At 35.2% G+C, this 18,958-nt stretch overlaps 1 protein-coding gene across 5 annotated transcripts in view; it reads left to right on the top strand.

The window, feature by feature from the left end:
* Positions 1 to 18,958, top strand: part of Dlg1 (discs large 1) — a 502,336-nt gene that overhangs the window by 70,841 nt on the left and 412,537 nt on the right. For all 5 annotated transcript variants that reach the window (XM_070304049.1, XM_070304045.1, XM_070304048.1 and 2 more), the window contains one exon: positions 5,396 to 5,527. In XM_070304049.1, the coding sequence (XP_070160150.1) occupies positions 5,396 to 5,527 (132 nt within the window). The remainder of the gene's footprint in view (positions 1 to 5,395; positions 5,528 to 18,958) is intronic.

Below are 18,958 nucleotides of genomic sequence, written 5' to 3'. Positions count from 1 at the left end.
TCATTGGCGCCATTTTCTTGTTTTGACATCTGATAAAGATTTTCAACTCACAACAATACAAGTTTCGTACAACAGCATAGTTTTTAATAGCGTTGAACATGTCGAATTTTGTGCCTGGAAACTACGATTTGCGGACAGCATTGATTTTCTGTTACCATTTGAAGAAAACTGCTGCAGAATCGCATCGAATGCTTGTCGAAGCTTACGGTGAGCATGTTCTTGGTAAATCACAGTGCTTTGAGTGGTTTAAAAAATTCAAAAGTGGCGATTTTGACGTGAGAAACGAAGAACGTGGAAGACCACCGAAAAAGTTTGAAGACAGCGAATTGCAAACATTGTTGGATGAGGATGACGCTCAAACGCAACAACAACTCGATTTGAATCAAGCTTTGCGTGAAAAACGACCAGAATATCAAAAAAGGCAACACAAAGTGATTTTGCTTCATGATAATGCACCATCGCGCACAGCAAAACCGGTCAAGGAAACGATTGAGGCGTTTAGTTGGGAAATACTTTCGCATGCGGCTTACTCACCAGACTTGGCTCCATCCGATTACTACTTATTTGCATCGATGGGACACGCACTTGCCGAGCAGCGCTTCACTTCTTACGAAAATGTACGAAAATGGCTCGATGACTGGTTTGCCTCAAAGGAGCAACAGTTTTTTTGGCGTGGCATCCACAAAATGTCAGAGAGATGGGAAAAATGTATAGCTAGCAATGGGCAATACTTGGAATAAAATATTTTTTATTATTTTCGTACAATAAACGTGTATTTTCTATACAAAAATTCCGGTTTCATATTTATATACCTGGTATTGTTTATTTTCATTATATTATTAATTTATTTCTCAAAATCATGCGTTTCATAATTTGAGCTGTGTTACTATTGCTTTTGCAAGAAAAGATAACATTTCATATTTAGTGTACGAGATGTAATTGCAGTTATTGCGCCAATATCGCCGCCGTGCTCGTCTCCTGAGAACAGACTCAACTTGGCACACGCCGAGGAAAATGCGTTTCCCCTTTCTTAATAAAAGTCCGGGGCTCTCGGGTGGGCCATGGGGCTTGATAAACACAGCCCTCTTACGACCATGACGAGCTCGTTCGTTCGCCTCGTGCTCGTGAAAATCGAGCACGGCGGCATCTCGTAAAGGAGATACGGCGTTATAATTCATGAAGCGTGACGTGCAACCGGATGAACCATAAAGCCAGGATGAACGGCCATACTTGGCATAGTTCCGTTGTCATTCGCGAAGGTAAATGACGTGCCTATTGCCGTGTTATTACCATCCGAGAAATTTCCTTTCCCTTCCCTTCTCTCTCTTTTTCTCTCGCCTACCCCGCGCTTTCAATTTGCTCTTCTCTCTCTCTCTCTCTTCCGGATCTACATCTTTTTTTAAATTTAATTTCTCGAAACAAAAGCGTGCATAGATAAAACTAGATACGTGGTCCGATTTTTCATGCAATTGTGTGTGCATGTATTTATATTATTAAGATAAAGCATAACTCTTAAGAAGTCTCACTGAAACGGTAAGTTTTGGCGCATCAGTATTGCGCCCGAAATATATTTATATTGCAGGCGTAATACAAAATCATTTTACAATAAGCCGGCATAACGAGAGTTTTTTATAGTTTTATAGGTAAGATATTAATTTTATTATAAAGTAAAAGAGTGAGCATACACAATACACACACAATCCATATACATATGTGTGTGTATATGTATACTTTTTAATATTAATATCGAGAAAGGACGAGAAAGCTTTAAAACTCTTTTTATGCTGGCTTATTATAAAATGTCTGGGCATTTTATAAAATGCCTGATTTTGTATTACGCTTTACAACATATATATAACGCACCATGCATTAATATCGCTAATTGATCAAACCGCGCTGCTTTTCATCGTTTCTTATTTTTTATATAGCATTGAATGTGGATGGATGCAGTATATTTGATTTATTTTTTATAGGCCTTATCTATTCGCACGAATGTAAATATTGAATTCTTAAAGAATTATATTTAATATTAAAATAGAGCGTACAAATATCACTATCATACTGTACAAATATCTTTCACGCGTGACAGATGCTTTGAGACTTTCGCGAAAAAACGTTTTAGCTATTCTATAGATCTTTGCGAACACATAAGAATGCATAAGTCTTAAAAAGAAATAGTTTTTGTGAACAAATACATATATGTATACATATGTAACCGACGTTATCTGGAAAAATTAAAGTGTCATTTTGCTTTATGTTCTTTTAAATTCTACCGCAACAAGTATACGCCCTTCTGTCTTCTCTATCAAATTTTATTATCCTCTTAAAAGATTTTGTCATATTGACGTGGCTAAAAATTGGAAAGATAACGATAGAGATATAAAATTAAAAATTACAATGCAATAGCATGTTTCCTCAAAAGAAAATTTTATAGTGAGATGCGGGTTTTAATAAGATCGTGTGAAGTAAAATGATTTAGTATTTGATATTTATATTATTCCGTAAAATCAGCCGTAATATTTTTGTGGCAGAAATATTTTTAATATAATGAAAGCATCGATATATAGTGCTTTTTTATATTTTCTAAAGAGACATTCACTCTTTTTTAGCAAAAAAAAAATTCAAGTTGTCTGATGGATAAAAAAATCCATCTTGCAGAAATTCTAGCTGTTTCTGCGATGTACGGCGATGCGAATCAACAAGTGCATAGACGGCTACCACGATAATGCTAATTGCATATAAACGATGAGCACATTATTATCTTTATTGCTTGTTAATTCATAACTATTCTCCGTGGATCTACATATATAAATATTTAATTGATTTTTTTATATATTGAAACGTAAAAGATTTATTTCAATAGATATATTGCAATAATTGTCAACTTAATTTATTGCAAATGATTCGCGCGTACAGTATCTTTACATTTAATCTATGTAAATATGGCGACGATCGTATAGTTGTAATACGCAACGAGAATACTTTCCACGTCGCAGAAAGGAAAAGATAAAGATCGGAAAAGAGCAAAGAAGCTATTGCATCAGCGGCCGTTGCTATGAAACCGATGCAATTGTCGTTATTTGTTCTCGACTTGTACTCACCGGTGCACGAGATTCTCGAGTCGTTTTACCTTCCGAATGGCTTCGCACTCTTGTTACCTCGATGAAGGGATAAAGGATATGGTGTTTATGATGGCCAACGGGAAGAGGAAATGACGGAAATAGGGTCGATACGATTCTGGTGCGTGGGAGAGATATGTATTGGGTTGAGTAAAAAGTCATTGCGTATTTTTGCAACAGATGGCATTAGTTCAGTTTTGGCAGTACTAGAGTCATTCACACATATGTTTGTCATATATCGTTTAACAACTGACGGTTTAAGCTTCATTCTAAAAAAAAATTGAGCGATTTGGTTGAGTTTTGGAGATTTTACAACAAGTTGAAGATGGAAGACCAAACTGTGCATTTTCGCCATATTTTACTGTTTTACTTCCGTAAAGGGAAGAACGCGCGTCAAGCTTGTGAAAAATTGCGTAAAGTTTACGGTGACGATGCTGTACAAGAACGTCAGTGCTAAAACTGGTTCAAGAAATTCCGCGCTGGTGATTTTGATCTCAAAGATGCCCCTCGGTCAGGAAAGCCCACCGAGGTTGATGACGACAAAATAAAGGCATTGATCAAATCAAACCCACGTTACACGACACGAGAGATTGCAGAAACATTGAAGATCAGTCAAAAAAGTGTTCACGTCCACCTAAAGAAGCTGGGATACGTAAGCAAGCTCGATATTTGGATTCCTCATAAACTCAAAGAAATTCATTTGACGGCGCGTATAAACATCTGCGATATGTTCATGAAACGTGAAGAAAACGATCCTTTTTTGAAACGAATGATAACTGGTGATGAGAATTGGAACCGAACAATCAATTCGGATGTGTACTGTCGGCAATTGGACAGTTTGAACGAATCTGTCATCCAAAAACGTCCGGAGCTCGTCAATCGTAAAGGAGTTGTGTTCCATCACGACAACGAGAGACCACACACATCTTTGGCGACCCGTCAAAAATTATTGGAGCTTGGATGGGATGTGTTGCCCCACCCAGCATACTCGCCTGACCTTGCGCCGTCAGACTTTCACTTGTTTCGCTCTCTTCAAAACTCTGCGTGGAATAACGTTAAATTCAGATGAGGCGGTAAATATGGCACCTTGTTCAGTTTTTCGCCAATAAAGACGTCCTTCTACGAACGGGGAATTATGAAGCTCACCGAAAGATGGCAAAAGGTCATCGAACAAAACGGAAAATATATCATTGATTGATCTTTGTTCTTTATATAAATAGATGACTTTGAAAAACATACAAAAAATATGCAATGACTTTTTACTCAACCCAATAGCGCATAGATGAGAAATTTTCGTTTGCAAGATGCAATATATATTATATTGGCATCACTGCTTTCTAATATCGTATATCATATACGTGAAAAATAAGCAATACCAAGCGAAAAAATTCTTATCTGGAAGATTCGACAAGTTTGAAAAGTTGTCACATTTATAATCAAGAATCTTGTATAATAATAAAATTGTACCGACTGAGACATTGCACTTATTCGCATATCTTGTTTAGTTGTTTAATTCAGTCAAATTAAAGTTAAAAAAAAATTCCGATATTACTTTGATATATATTATTTATATAAATGTGCACTTTTATTTATTGATCCAGACGTTTGAATAATTGGTGCAAAGTTGTTGCTTTATTCCAACTTTGCTTTTTTCCCTTTGTTCGCGGATTAAATACTTCCACTCTCTCCATTCTGCTTTTATTCTTTTGCAATCTGGTCCCATTTTCAATTTCTCGAATCACTGATCACGCGTCGCGAGCTTTTGAATTTTATATCGAAATTATAGGGAAATCATAATATGATTTTTTTAAAATCGAAATTAGATGCATGGAATGTGTAATATCGATAATATATAGTTCACTATAATTAATGCACATTGACAAATGTTTAATTAATGAAACATGTGAAATTAATACTTTCAGATGGAGGTGACAGATTATGATCAATTCGTTTAATTACATACATCCGACTTACAGTGCGCCACAAATATGTTTAATCAATTAACGGCATATAGAAACGTGCCGATGATAGCGATAATGAAAGAAATAGCTAATGACGCAACAACACAATATGACAGCAAATTATTTGATATATAATGAAACGGAAATACGTCTTTTAATTGATTAAATGTTGTGTGTGAATGATATTATATATATACATATCGTATAATACATCTTACATATATATTATATCATACACGATAAAATTATATATATATTGTTTATGAAAAATAATTTATTAATTTTTTAATCTGTTTATCTTTTGCCTGTTTTTAGAAGCTCATCGAGCTCTGGAGCTCCTCGAAGATTATCACGCTAAATTAACGAGGCCGCAAGATAAACAACTACGATTAGCGATCGAGCGCGTCATACGTATTTTCAAGAGCAGACTCTTTCAGGCGTTGCTGGGTAAGTGAAGCATTTTATGAAATTTATTGAAATTTTTATATAAATTAAATTTGAAATAATGCACGACACACTACAAACACTGCGATGGCTATATCAAAAAATTTCTCTATCAATGAATTGCAAACAACCATCATGTAATTAAAAAAGTACGAGCCTTTAGTGATTAAATAAATACGTAAACTACTTTCAATAATGATGATAAAAATCGATTCTATCGAGGCGAACAGCGTATATCGCTTTTTATGAGGATTTCACTCATAATCCGATATCAGGAGGCTCATAATTTGAACTGATTCATGAAACGATCGTCACAGGCGATAATGGCGATCGTTTTCGGCTCGAAATAACAGCCAATTACTGCGAGTATTTGAAGATGCGTTTTTACGATAATTGCTAGTTATTTCGCAATTTCCTTTGGTTGTTTCGAGATAGTGCGCAGCTGCGTGCTAAAATTATCTTGATATAATTACCACATTTAATTTGAAAATGTACCTCTAAGAGAATTATATACGTTATATCTTTTTTTCTCTTATTAATGAGTTGTCAATTACATTCGCTATAGTGAAAAAGTGGAATATGCGATGTCTAAAAAGAAAATTAAAATTATTTACTTATATTTTAATCGCGCGTAATGAATGAATATCCAGCTCATGAAAAGCAATCCCTGCTATATCTAGAAAAGAATTTGCAGAAATATTTTATTTCTTTAATCTTCAGCTCTGAAAACTTTGTAAAAAAGTAACGTAAACATCAAAACATCGGATTTAATGGAGAACAAATTAATTTCAGCGCGCACATTGAATGTTTTGTGAAATACCGACATATTTGAAAGTTTATTCTGATGGGGCGGGAAAAAAAGATGAACAGAGGAAAAGGATCAACTTGTCATTATTTATTAGAACTGTGCGTGTCGATCCACGCAGGTTTCTCGTTATTGTTATAACAATGACGATTTATTCCTCTTTCATTCTTGTCGCAACCAATATTTCTTTTATTCTATCTTTAAACTATCATTCCATTTTTGCTCTCGAAGAATCTCGCAAGAGAATAATCAATTTCCACATAGAAGTAAAGTTGGTACAGTGCATTGTTACTCGGACAGCTCGCTCACGCGTCAAATCGATTCGCACCAAAAGTCGTCCCTTTCATTTTCGTCACGTCCATCATGCAGTTGTACTCGTTACTTTGTTTCAAACTCGCCAGCCGACCGAGCGGCTTCCGTATCGGAGATTAGTCAAATGTATCTCTGCAATTGTGTATGCGGCCAATGCACCCCTACATAATGCGCCACCTCGCGGCCGATGTATCGCCAGCCGATAAACTATGTGGATTCCGGTCCGCGGCTCGTGTTCTATCAGCTTTTGGGACACACAATGGCCTCAAGATTATACGCCCTACCGAGACTGTCAAGTGACGGATACGACATGACGAAGTTTGCCGCCCGCTGGCCGCGAAATTAGCCGGGAGATTAACGTGTAACCGGTTCCGTCCAACTATAATACGTCATATCGCAATTCACGGTCGTGTCATTGTTTTTCGCTTCATTAGTCTCGAACATAATGGCTGAGAATCTCTTAATGCCCTTTGCGAAGTTGAGGTGTATATTTAACAACATTTGTTCAAAATGTATCGTATCTTTATATCGTGAAAAATGTTTCGCAATTTGCAGATAAATTTATTTTTTTCTTAATATTATTTTTAACATCGAATTTTCTTTGTTCTTGTTAAATAAATTTAAAAATATTTGAAAATAAAGTTAGCGATAAGAACATGCAAGACAAATTAAAAAAAAAATGATTGAAAAGAATTTTTGAAAAATAATTCTCCTTCAATTATTTCTTCAATTTATCTTATTATTATTTTTTCTATCACTTTTTCTACTAATTTTTCTGATATATATAGATATTACAGAGATAGGACTAATATATAAAAAAGTAGTATCTAATGTTTAATTCTGAGAAGAGAGATTTTATGTCTTCATGTCATTTATATTGTATATAGAAATATATAGAGAAATAAATTCCATCAACGCGGCGGATTTTTTCATACGTTTTTATTCTCGTCACACGCGTTTTTTTTTTTTTTTTCTTGTATTCTGAGATATCGGATAAATTCGGAACGAAATACGCGATGATTTTCGAGTATTCGAATGGAAGAAAATTGACTCGAGATGCTTGCCAATCGAGATCTCGTGAAATGGTTGATCTCTCTCACTGTGTGTCCAGGAGTTTGCCAGTCTGGAAAAGTTTTTTGGAGTACCCCGGAGCGCCAACGGGTGTCGGTAGATAAAGTGCACTTGGTGTACACCCGGGGCCACTCGAAGGGGCCACATCCGAGCCCCACTGCGAACACAGACACTCGCAAATTTAAATTTGATCGGAAATCTCCTGAGTTTATTGATCAAAGAAAACGCGACTTGTACGCAAAGTTTCGCAAGGATGTGCGAAGATGCGCGTCGATTTTATTTAAACGAAAAGACAACTCAGAATGTTGCCGTTTGTTAAAAAAAAATATATATATATATTTTTTTACTAAAAAGTAATTTATTAAAAGAAAAGAATTCGCGATAAATTTACAACATATTTACAACTTTTATAACATACTTATAAGTTTTTCTTTAATCTTATTTTGAATTTTAATTTTTGATTATAATTTTCAAGCTTTTAAAAAAATTTTCTGGCAATATCGAAGAACAAATATAAAAATGGCGAAAAAGAAATATCCGAAGATCTTTTTCGCGGATGAGTTGTGTCTTTCGACAGGATTAAATTACGAAGTGCTATACAAGCGATTGCAATTGCATCATCATTATTAAACGATACGAACGGAACGTCTTAAGGATTTCATCGATTTATCGAGATAACATTTATCCGAACGCGTTATTTCAAACATTTATTTCGTTTATCACGTTATTTGTTACGATTTGCTGTACAGACTGTAATCGTGATGCAAGTACTATATCTTTTCTTACATATCTCTAATAGATATTAAAGTGGATAACGACTTTCGTGTCTGATTCGCTAGTCGCGAATCATCAATTGGCAGGCTTTATTTTGAGAACGCTGTGTGTCTGTATGTGTGAGAGAATGAGTGAATAAGACAGATTAATTGATTGATTGATAGATTAAGAGTGAGACAGAGAAAGATGTGCGTGTTTTGTATGTGATTCTTACTTATTATTATTATTATATATATATATATATATATATATATTGGGTGATTGCATAAGTTCGTGCCCGATTTAAATATAAACTTCAATAGATTATATTTTAGAGATAACACTTTTATTAATCAATTATATAGTCTCCATTCTTTTCTACAATGGTTTTCCAACGATCTATAAGCTTGTCGATTCCATTTTTGAAGAAAGAACTTGGTTTTTCTTGAAAAAAGTTTGTAAGGTGGTTTTCGACAGCTTCCTCGGAATTGAGATTCTTGCCATTTAAACTATTCTGCAAAGACCGGAACAGATAAAAATCTGAAGGCGCAATATCTGGAGAATATGGCGGGTGCTGCAGAATTTCCCATTGCAACTCCTGCAGTTTTCCTGCAGCTTATTCCTTTCAGTCAGGAGACGCGGCACCCACGTATCAAGCTTGGAAATGTATCCAAGCTTTTTCAAATGACGAAAAGCGGTTGAATTATCGATGTTCAGCCTCTCAGCAATATCCTCAGTTGTAATCCTTGGTTTTCTTTCCACTAAGGCATGCACAATGTCATCATCAATGCCAGAAGGCCGTCCAGAGCGGAGTTGATCCTTCATGTTGAAATCACCATTTCGAAATCTGCCAAACCACTTTTTGACTGTTCGGAGAGCAGGAGCGCGGTCCAAATAAACGCTTTGAATATTTTTTTGTGCAATCCCAACACTCACGCCTTTCCGAAATTCATATAGCATTACATGCCGCAAATGCACCTTTCGTTCTCCATTTTTAATGATTTCTCTTATGCACAAATGGACTTATCTGAACAATGTCTGACGCTAAATTGACATAAAACAACGTCATCTATTCGGTGTAAGCAACAATTACCACACGAAAACAATAGAACTCCACTATGCAGCAACTTAATGCCATCTATGAAAATCGGGCACGAACTTATGCAATCATCCAATATATATATATATATATATATATATATATATATATATATATATATATATGTATATATGTATATATGTAAATTGAAATTATAGAATAGAATAAAATTTTATATTGGTAGCTTTCAGCGATTTTTTAATATGGGACCATCAATTGGAAATCGCGAGATATGTATCCGCAAGAATTCTTATACGTATTATTGGACACTCTCTGTCAATTTGAGCGACGTTGAGCCACGAGCTCCCGAAACTAATTTCGAGTTTCGTAGCACGTTGTAACTTCGTTATGTACTTGGCGTTACCTTTATGACATGTAATCCAGCCACGAAATTCAAGATGCGATGTACGATGTAATCGACGGATTATTCTTTCATTTATCTATGAAAAATTAATCGGATAAGACTTTTACAGTTAGCGTTTTTTCCTTTACCCATATTCCATGTCATCATTTCAATTTTTTACCGATAGATCGAAATTACGTAATCTATGCGATTTACTTCGATCGGAAAAAAGGAACGATAGTCATAAATCTCTTGCTTTTCGCCTTTTTATTCCCATGTTACATATTTCAAATTCGTGTTATTCACGATTAGCATTTATCTAACGTTTTCTTAAGCTAAATTTCATATCTCAAGTCAATCGGTATCGCGATCTTTTTTAGCATCGCTTGACTTTGTGAAAAAATATTTATTATCAGGTTGCACCATCGTAAATTATACCATTTGAATCGATTTTCCGCGATTCATATTGATCTTGATATAAAATGTCAAGCATGCTGGGTGAGGTATAACAAGTATATACATTTTGCAACAAGTCATTCGAAAGAGTCAAGTCTCTGGATGATAAATTTGAAATGCATGGAGAATGGAAGAGAAACGCGGCCGGCTATTCCGAAATATGTATTGCTATACGAGCGGGCGAGATAACCGAAATTTGTGAACCGGCCATGCCTTGTGTCCGGCGCATCCGTAGATTTGTATTATAATATATAGCACTTAGTCATTGGCGCGTGTTGCGGTTGTGCGTTCTGGTGACGCGTAATAGGTCGTGGCGAAGTGTGCCGTGTGAACGTGTGCCCGACAAAACGTACGCGTACAAAACGTGTCCAACAGGTAAACGCGCCTGCACACGAGCTTCCGATGCATCCGTGCATTTCGTGGACGTTTAATCGCAATCTATCCGACAGTACAGGATGCACTTGTGAATTTTCCACTATTTTCAGAGTGACGATGGGCGTTGGATCACTCTTCGAGAGAGAAATACGCTTTTGAATATAAAATCTTTCAGCGAGGATCACGAATGCACAAATCTGACAATTTTTATTTTATTCTCAAACACAGATATGATCTAAAGTCATACTAACACAGACTATGACATCTCTACAGATCTCTGATTTTTTAGATGTTTGTTCTTCTTCCCATGTGCATGTTACAAGCTTCATCTACATACTTCTATTACATAAATCTACATACATCTGTTTCTCATCATTCTTTCTGAGAATGATCCAATTTTCTAAGTTCTTTCTGAGTGATTTAATTTTCTATGTCAGGCGTGACTTAGTTTTTAAATGCTTACTAAAGTTTTACGAGTAATTTATGAAAAGTATACCTCTGATTGCATTTCCGACAATCGTTTGACAACGAAGATAAAAGTTCGTCCTGAAGAATTAAGATCAGACTCGCTCTTGGATTTGTTTTTTGAAAGTATAAAAAATCCCATGAAATCGCATTAAAATTATTTCTATTCATAGAGATAACAAAGGCATCATCTGTGCGGTATTTCTAATTCATTGAGCGGTTTGCTGATCGTTAAGGGCGATATAAACTTGGTTTTCTTCTTTTCGAGTAAGAGGATGATGTCGCGGCGACTAGGTTTACCTTAAACTTTCGAGTGGCTGCCGAGCGAACATAGAATATTATATTCACGATCGAGTTCACAATTTCCTCTCCTTCCCCGCGCATTATTACCACCCACACTCTCTGTTTTTCTTTTCATGAAGTAAACTCTAGTTTTCTTGGATACAAGATGTAGATTCCACTACATCACTCGAGGGAACGTCAGCGTGCATTCTGCCGATATATTTTGCTATCAGCACGAGAGCTAAAGTATTGTCATGGCTTTTATTTTTCCGCTCATAGCGAAATGCGTCAACGACCGTCCGTGATCGTCTCTTGATTTTAAATATAATGCGGAACATGCAACGGTATATTTCATGGACTTTTATCTAAATTTTCACATCATTTATATATACCATAATTGCTTGTAATTGCTACTCCGCTTTGTGTATATGCAAACGGGAAAAACATTTGTCAACGCGCGCAAACGCGTCATTAACAATGCGCGTTTGATAATACATATTATCTGATTTGTATGACAAACATAGTAGCATTGTTTTCCACGTCAATTTAATTATTTCTTCGCGCATTATACGCAGAAAATCGATTTTACTTTGGGTATCGATAGATGTGGTGGCAGTAATGGAGAAAATTGCATTTCCATCTAGCTAAACGATTCGTTGAACAGAACATTCTTTCTAGCATGTAGCATATAACGAGAAACGATGAAATGAATAAAAGAATGAGAGATTTTTACTCCAACACTTTAAATTTCACAATTTATGTGAATGTTAAATGTCTTCTCGCGCGAAATATGCATCGCAGATGAATCTTAAAGTGGATCTTAATAGCCGAGTTGTCAATTCTACTTTTTTTCTCAAGAGAAAAGAAGTCTACATCTACATACACATTTTAGCACAATAAGAATTAAAATTTCAAAGAAGATTATTGCCGAAACATTTAAATTGTAATGACACTTGTGTCGTTCCCCCCCCCCCCCCCTCGTTTTTACGACCATTACGTCGGAAACGTTTCTCTTTCTTTGCTTTTATATCGCGAGGTTATGTGCCAGAAATGTCATCATTTTTTACTGCTAGATTCTTACGATCAGTTCACGTTCCAATATTTCTTCCGAAAAAGCATAAAGATTATTTCCTTTATTTGTTTTTCTTTCAATGAAATTCGCACTGTTTCAGTGCGATGATTACATTCCGACACAAAGTAGTCGTGGAATAATTAACTTTTTATATTAACTTTTTTTTTTATATTAAATTAAAATTTACTTTAAAGAATCGTGATCAGAAAATTATATATAGAAATCTTTGTGTATCATTGTTTCTTATTACATTTCAAAATTCTTACATTATTTTTTTTTTTTTTATATTGTACGTATGTACAATATATTTTAAAGAACTATATGAACTTTGCTTTTGTGGACAGCAATTGGTGCATTGATATTATTTATAAGTAAAAGTATTTTATTGACCGTATATATCTATTTCCAAGAAAGTTATAATTTATATAATTCGTTATATATTTAACACATATTCATCTAACAATAAGAGATAACTGTACACAACAGTGATGCCAGAATTGAGACGCGAGCAACATGACTCCGTAGTGGAGGGGATGCGCAGAGCGCTCTGCGCATTACATGCACACGGTTTACGCTTGTGTGTGTATCCCCTCCACTACGGAGTCATGTTGCTCGCGTCTCAATTCTGGCATCACTGGTACACAATGGTGTGTAACTACTTTTCATATCTATTCCCACGATATTTTCCATCGTACTCTATTTTTCTTTGTACTGCAATCATCTCTCTCTCTCTCTCTCTCTCTCTCTCTTATTTTATTGAACGAATTCGGTTAAATAAATTCAGTTTCTATTTATTGTCCGTGAAATGATAAATGTGTAAAAATTAGAAATAGAATAACAGTAATGTCGAGAAAATTGGGAAAAAAAATATGAAGTTTCGAATCCAATTTGTACAATAATAATTGTTATCGGAATTTGTGCGTAATGATAAGCTCCAAATGTGGTATGTCAATTTGTCTGCTAAAATGTATCTCCATCGCTAATGTTGTCGGAGGATTACAGACTAGGAAATTTCTTCATCCGGTGACAGAGGATCGTTAGCATCGAATTCCTTCACTGGCGATGGTATTGCCATTGACTCGCGCGTGGCTGTCGATTTGAAATTCAATCCACGACTCGACGCTGTTGTAAGATCGTTAACCGAACGTCGAACGTGAACATTGTCCTTACAGTCGTTGCTGCAGCTATTTGCAGAACGTAGATCGGCTCTTTTGCGAAATTCGTGTCGCGCACACACGGAGCCACCAATTCAATACGATAATTTCGTATAGTGAGGGTATTCGTCAAAACGCGAGAACAATTTCCTGAATTGGATTGTGGAAAAATATAAAATTTCACGCGAATAAGTGTAAAATTACAATAAATAATAGAAATGTTATATATATTGTATAATTTTACATTTATTTTATATATATATATATATTTTTTTTTTTTTTTTTCAATGTTTCACCATCAGTTCTTCGAATCCGCGCTCCCGAAATAATATAAAATTATTTGCACACAAGCGCATTTCTTCTTTATTTTTTCTCGCGAACAGGTTTAATAGCTTAATTTTTCTGAGATGAATAATATTCTTTTCAATGCGTTGTTAAAATAGCGATGAATAAAACTTACTCGTGTATCATAAAATATTCCTAATTACGCGTAATGCGTTTAACATTCTTCTTCCTCTCTCTGTCAGATTCTAAAATAAAAATATATTAGGTGTACAACTTTGCTTCCGCCGTTTTTTTTCCCGAAATTCGAGGCTTTATTGTAAAAAACTGGTTATACATTTTGAAATTGCTTGTTGAGTCACTCCCAATGATCGTGCCAATTCTTTTGACTTTGACTCGAGTCTTCATTAAGTAATACCTCCAATTCTGCATCTTCGAAAACCTTCTCTCTTCCACCGCTATGCCGGTCTTCGACGTGAAAATCACCGTTCTTGAAGCATTGAAACCACTCACGACACGTTCTTTCACTAATAGCGGCTTCACCATAAGTATTTGAGAGCATTCGATGAGCCTCAGCCGCAGATTTCTTCATATTGAAGCAGAAAATTAAAACCTGCCGCAAATGACGAGAATTTGGCTCGTAAACTGACATTTGCAATCGAGAATAACTTTATGATGCAGACACAAATCGACTAATGTTTCTATGGGGTTATGTTGACAGATGCCCAAGTTTATTGCATGACGTCTATGATCTATTTATATCGACCACTGCTTATCGCTAAAGCCATCTATAGGAAAACGGCGGAAGCAAAGTTGTACACCTAATACTATAAAATAACTGAAAACACTTTTTTAAAACGAAATCTTCAAAACTAAGAGCGATAAAACGAGCAAATTTTATATATATTTTAATCAATCTTTGTTATTTCATCATCTTTTGAATCACGCGCTTACGTAGTTTCAAATAAAATTGTACCTCTTTCTTTTTATATGTTTAACAAAAATTGATTTTTTCCTAATGCTCAATAAAATCTCAAATCCTACAGTAAAGCGATCTTAAAATATTATCGTGAAAATTTATGATCCTTCACTTTCGATACGTTATTTATTCTTGATACGACTTACACATCATACTTCATCCAGCGATGTTAATTATTAGTAATTATATTAGTAAGAGAGAAACATTACGCGAACAGTTAATATTTTATCGTATTTATTTAACATCCTCCAGATTCGTTTTTTTCGCTTTCTATAGCTGAGGAAAGACATACAGAAATGTGAAAAAAGATCCGTTCCTAGAATTCCTAGAATTAGCTCGACGCGAGGATACGCGAAAGATAAGCGCACATGCCTTCTCTTTTCAATGCATAAGTACGCGATATAAACATGTTTTCCTTGTCGAAGCTGTGTGTGTGTGCCTAGTTTGGAGGAGCGTACTGGTGGGGATAAACACCGAGAGAGAGAGAGAGAGAGAGAGTGAGGATTGATGGAGGGGCGAATGTGAGCTTGCGCCGATATAGACCAATCATCTTACGAGCGATGATCAGTCTATCGAGATCAGTTTATCGAGCGAGTGCGCGTCGCGATCGATCTACCGAGTGCTCGCTCTCGAGATATTCCTTTTGTTCGTGGACAACTATTTCATTTATATACGGCCTAGTGAATATTCCGCGTGTGAAATTTGAGTTTAATTTCGCAGTTATAACAATTTGTTTTTCGCGATCGACGGAAAATATCGTGTCATCGAGAATCGGATAAAAGATTTGATAAGAGCAATTGGCGGGCTTGTAAATGATTCGCATCTTCGATTAACAATCTCTGAATCTCTTTACAAATTCTTTCTCGCGTATTCATGAGAGACGAGAATATAGAATAAAATTTTATTATTGAAATATCAAATATGTCGTAATTATGGAAATTTAGAATTTAATAAAATTGATATTTGATACCGGATGAGAGAGGGGGGGGGGGGAGAGAGAGAATATAGATGGATCGCGGTTAGTTTGACGCTATTTTATTTGAAGGACACGTCTATTCGGAGAAATATACTGAAAAGAAAAATACCGGAGCTCGCCGAACGACTCGGTAAAGAAGGGGGAAAAAAAAAACAACATAAGAGGGCTCGTATCGCGTAAACAATTGTATTGTATTGTACTGCCGTATTACGTAAGTCGATACGAAGCGCGCTCCCCCGAGATATTTCGTTCGTGTATAGAAAATTGCACGTATGCGCAAAGAAAATATTCAATATTAACTTTCGCAATTATTTTTCGATCGATAGTAAATTTTAACAGTATATAGGGTATCAATACTGACTAGGAATTTTGATAAACAGTTGGCAAGCTTGTGCGAGCCGCCTCCCCCCCCCCCACCCCCCACCACCCGGTATTCTTTAATCGCACGATATTATTAACTGTCGCGAAGTTACGCGAGACACGCAGGAGCGTGGAATAAAATTTTATGTTTAAAATATCGGCCATTTATCTCGATTACATCGCAATTGCGAGAGTTTTGAATTTAATAGAATTAATAATCTTGATCGCGAAACGATATGGATGAATTTGGGAATTAACGCAATATGGTGACGTCTTCGAGATTTCGCGATCGCGGCCCTGATTATTGGCATGTAAAACCCCTTAGAGTGCCTACGTCACATTTCCGTTAGTCGTCGAATGGTAACCGTCGCGAGTAGTTGAACTTTTGAAATGTCGATCGGAGCATTAGACGATTGTCGCGATTACGTTGAGATTAAGCGATGTAACGATCTTTAATCGATGCGCGTGTGAATCCGATATCCGCGCGCGACAGCATTCTTCTCACCATTTAATTTTAGAGATTATTCAAAGTCCCCCGATTACTTGATAATATTAATTCATTTTCTCTTCTACATATTTTTTAATCTAACTCTGACTTATTCTTCTTCCTTTTCTCATAAAAAAAAAATGAGTCGCCAATAACTAATTCTAAGACAAACGCATATGATTTAATTAAAATAAACTATGCCATTCAAAGACTTTGTTTATCTACAGTCTGACTATATGTCATCATTAAATCAAACGATTGATTACATCGTGACGGATAGAGTTTAAGCAATGTTTCCGTAGGAGCTCTTAAGTATGATGGATAAGATACATTTGGAGCAGTAGTCGAAGCACGAGCAAGATATTATAACTGGCAGACTGATTAGAGTAGTGGACAAGACATAATGTAAATCGCGTAGGATGTAATAACGTAGCTATGAACGCGGCATACGAATATCGGCTGCACTTCGGTGGATTAACTCTTATATCATCCCAGAGCAAGATACGTTGGCCATTATTGCGCCAATTAATAATGTCAGCGGTCTCGTTACACGATTTCTGCCGCGTTTCGCGTTATTGAGAAAAAATATGATTTCTAAATAGTTTAAAAATTCAAACGATCCATGATTCGTAATTACTATATATAAACATTATACATATTGTTAGCGCGACGGATTCATTGAGTAATTTAAAATGCAATCTTATTCAATGTAAATTCGACACTAGATTATCTATTATTTGTCGCAATGTTTCTTTCTTGCATTCGTATTATTGGATATCTTTCGTTTTTTAAATTGTATTATATCTTTATTTAAAAAAAAAAAAAAAAAAAAAAAAAAAAAAAAAAAATTAAGTCTTGTCAAAACTGTATATATATAATTTTTAAGATGCTCCTCTTTGTCAGACGCTGCGTCGAGATCGAGGTTAGCTTCGTCGAGCGTTTTTCTTCGAACATTTTGGCGCGCGAATCCTTCCGTATATCCGGGCATCCGTTAATCATGGAATCGTAATCGTCGAGTTGGCAATTGTGTATATAACTGCGAATTTTTCAAGTGTCAAAGAAAAAGTATCGGGTAGAAATATATCGCGTCGTCTTCTAATATCGCGAATGTGATGATGAATAATGTGTTATGCAACAGATGGAATACAACGAGTGGATCGTCGTCAGGAGTACCGGATAAAAGTAACGGACGATTATTGTTATGGTTACGCAAGCAATTATATGCAAATGTCGCGAATATCGGGAGAAAGTATATAAATATATTACGAGTGTTTCTCTTTTTTTCTTTTTATGATTGTTAATACCTGAATAAATGAATGTTCCTCGGGAGTGTCGAAAAATGTATCGCGCGATCATGGAATTTTAAATATCGCGATTATTGCGAGTGATATTCGACGGACGTTTTATTTGTACGGATTATCGAGTATCGCTAATCAAAGATTCGGATAGAAAGATGAATGGATCGGATGACGAGAAGGAAACAGCGAGACGACTGGTGAGTCTTTCTCTCTCTCTCTCTCTCTAATTATATGCAAAATATATAATTGATAGAAAAATTCTGAAGATATAAAAATTTTATATAAATGGAATTGTATCAAATTGACTATCCTTGTTATTAGCACACGCTTAACGTATATGAATAATTTAATTTTTTTTTTCATATTAAAATACGATTATCTCTACAAAAGCTTATCGTAAATAATTTTATCAGATTTAATGAACGTGGCGATATAATTATTAATGCGAGAAATTATTAAGTATATTCAATATTATCGATGAAAAATACATGACATCGCCATTTTCATTCTCTATTGCATTTTATCTATGTTTAATCTATATTAATTTTATTAATTTCGATATTCAGTCACGCGAAAATATATTAAATTTAACGAATTAAATTTCTTTCAAAGAGAATCTATATTTATGTCTTGTCAGAGAATCTATATTTTTATTCTCCAATTTAATCCATATGTTTTCTCTTATAGTCGCTTGATTTTTTTCCTGTCATTTTCTCTTTAATTTCTCAATTTGATGAATCTGTAATTATATATACTCGAAAAATTTCTACCGTTTCATATCTAACAAGTCACTATGGGGTGGGCTTTTATATGCATATCTCTCAATCTCATTGAAGATTAAATATCTCGGCTTTTTTTTTTTTTT

This window comes from Polyergus mexicanus, unplaced genomic scaffold, assembly GCF_030449975.1.
Source record: "Polyergus mexicanus isolate NDT 795.1 unplaced genomic scaffold, iyPolMexi1.0 SCAF_11, whole genome shotgun sequence".
NCBI classification, from domain to species: domain Eukaryota; kingdom Metazoa; phylum Arthropoda; class Insecta; order Hymenoptera; family Formicidae; genus Polyergus; species Polyergus mexicanus.
Note: the sequence above shows the minus strand (reverse complement) of the source record. Positions and strands in the feature narration are given on the sequence as shown.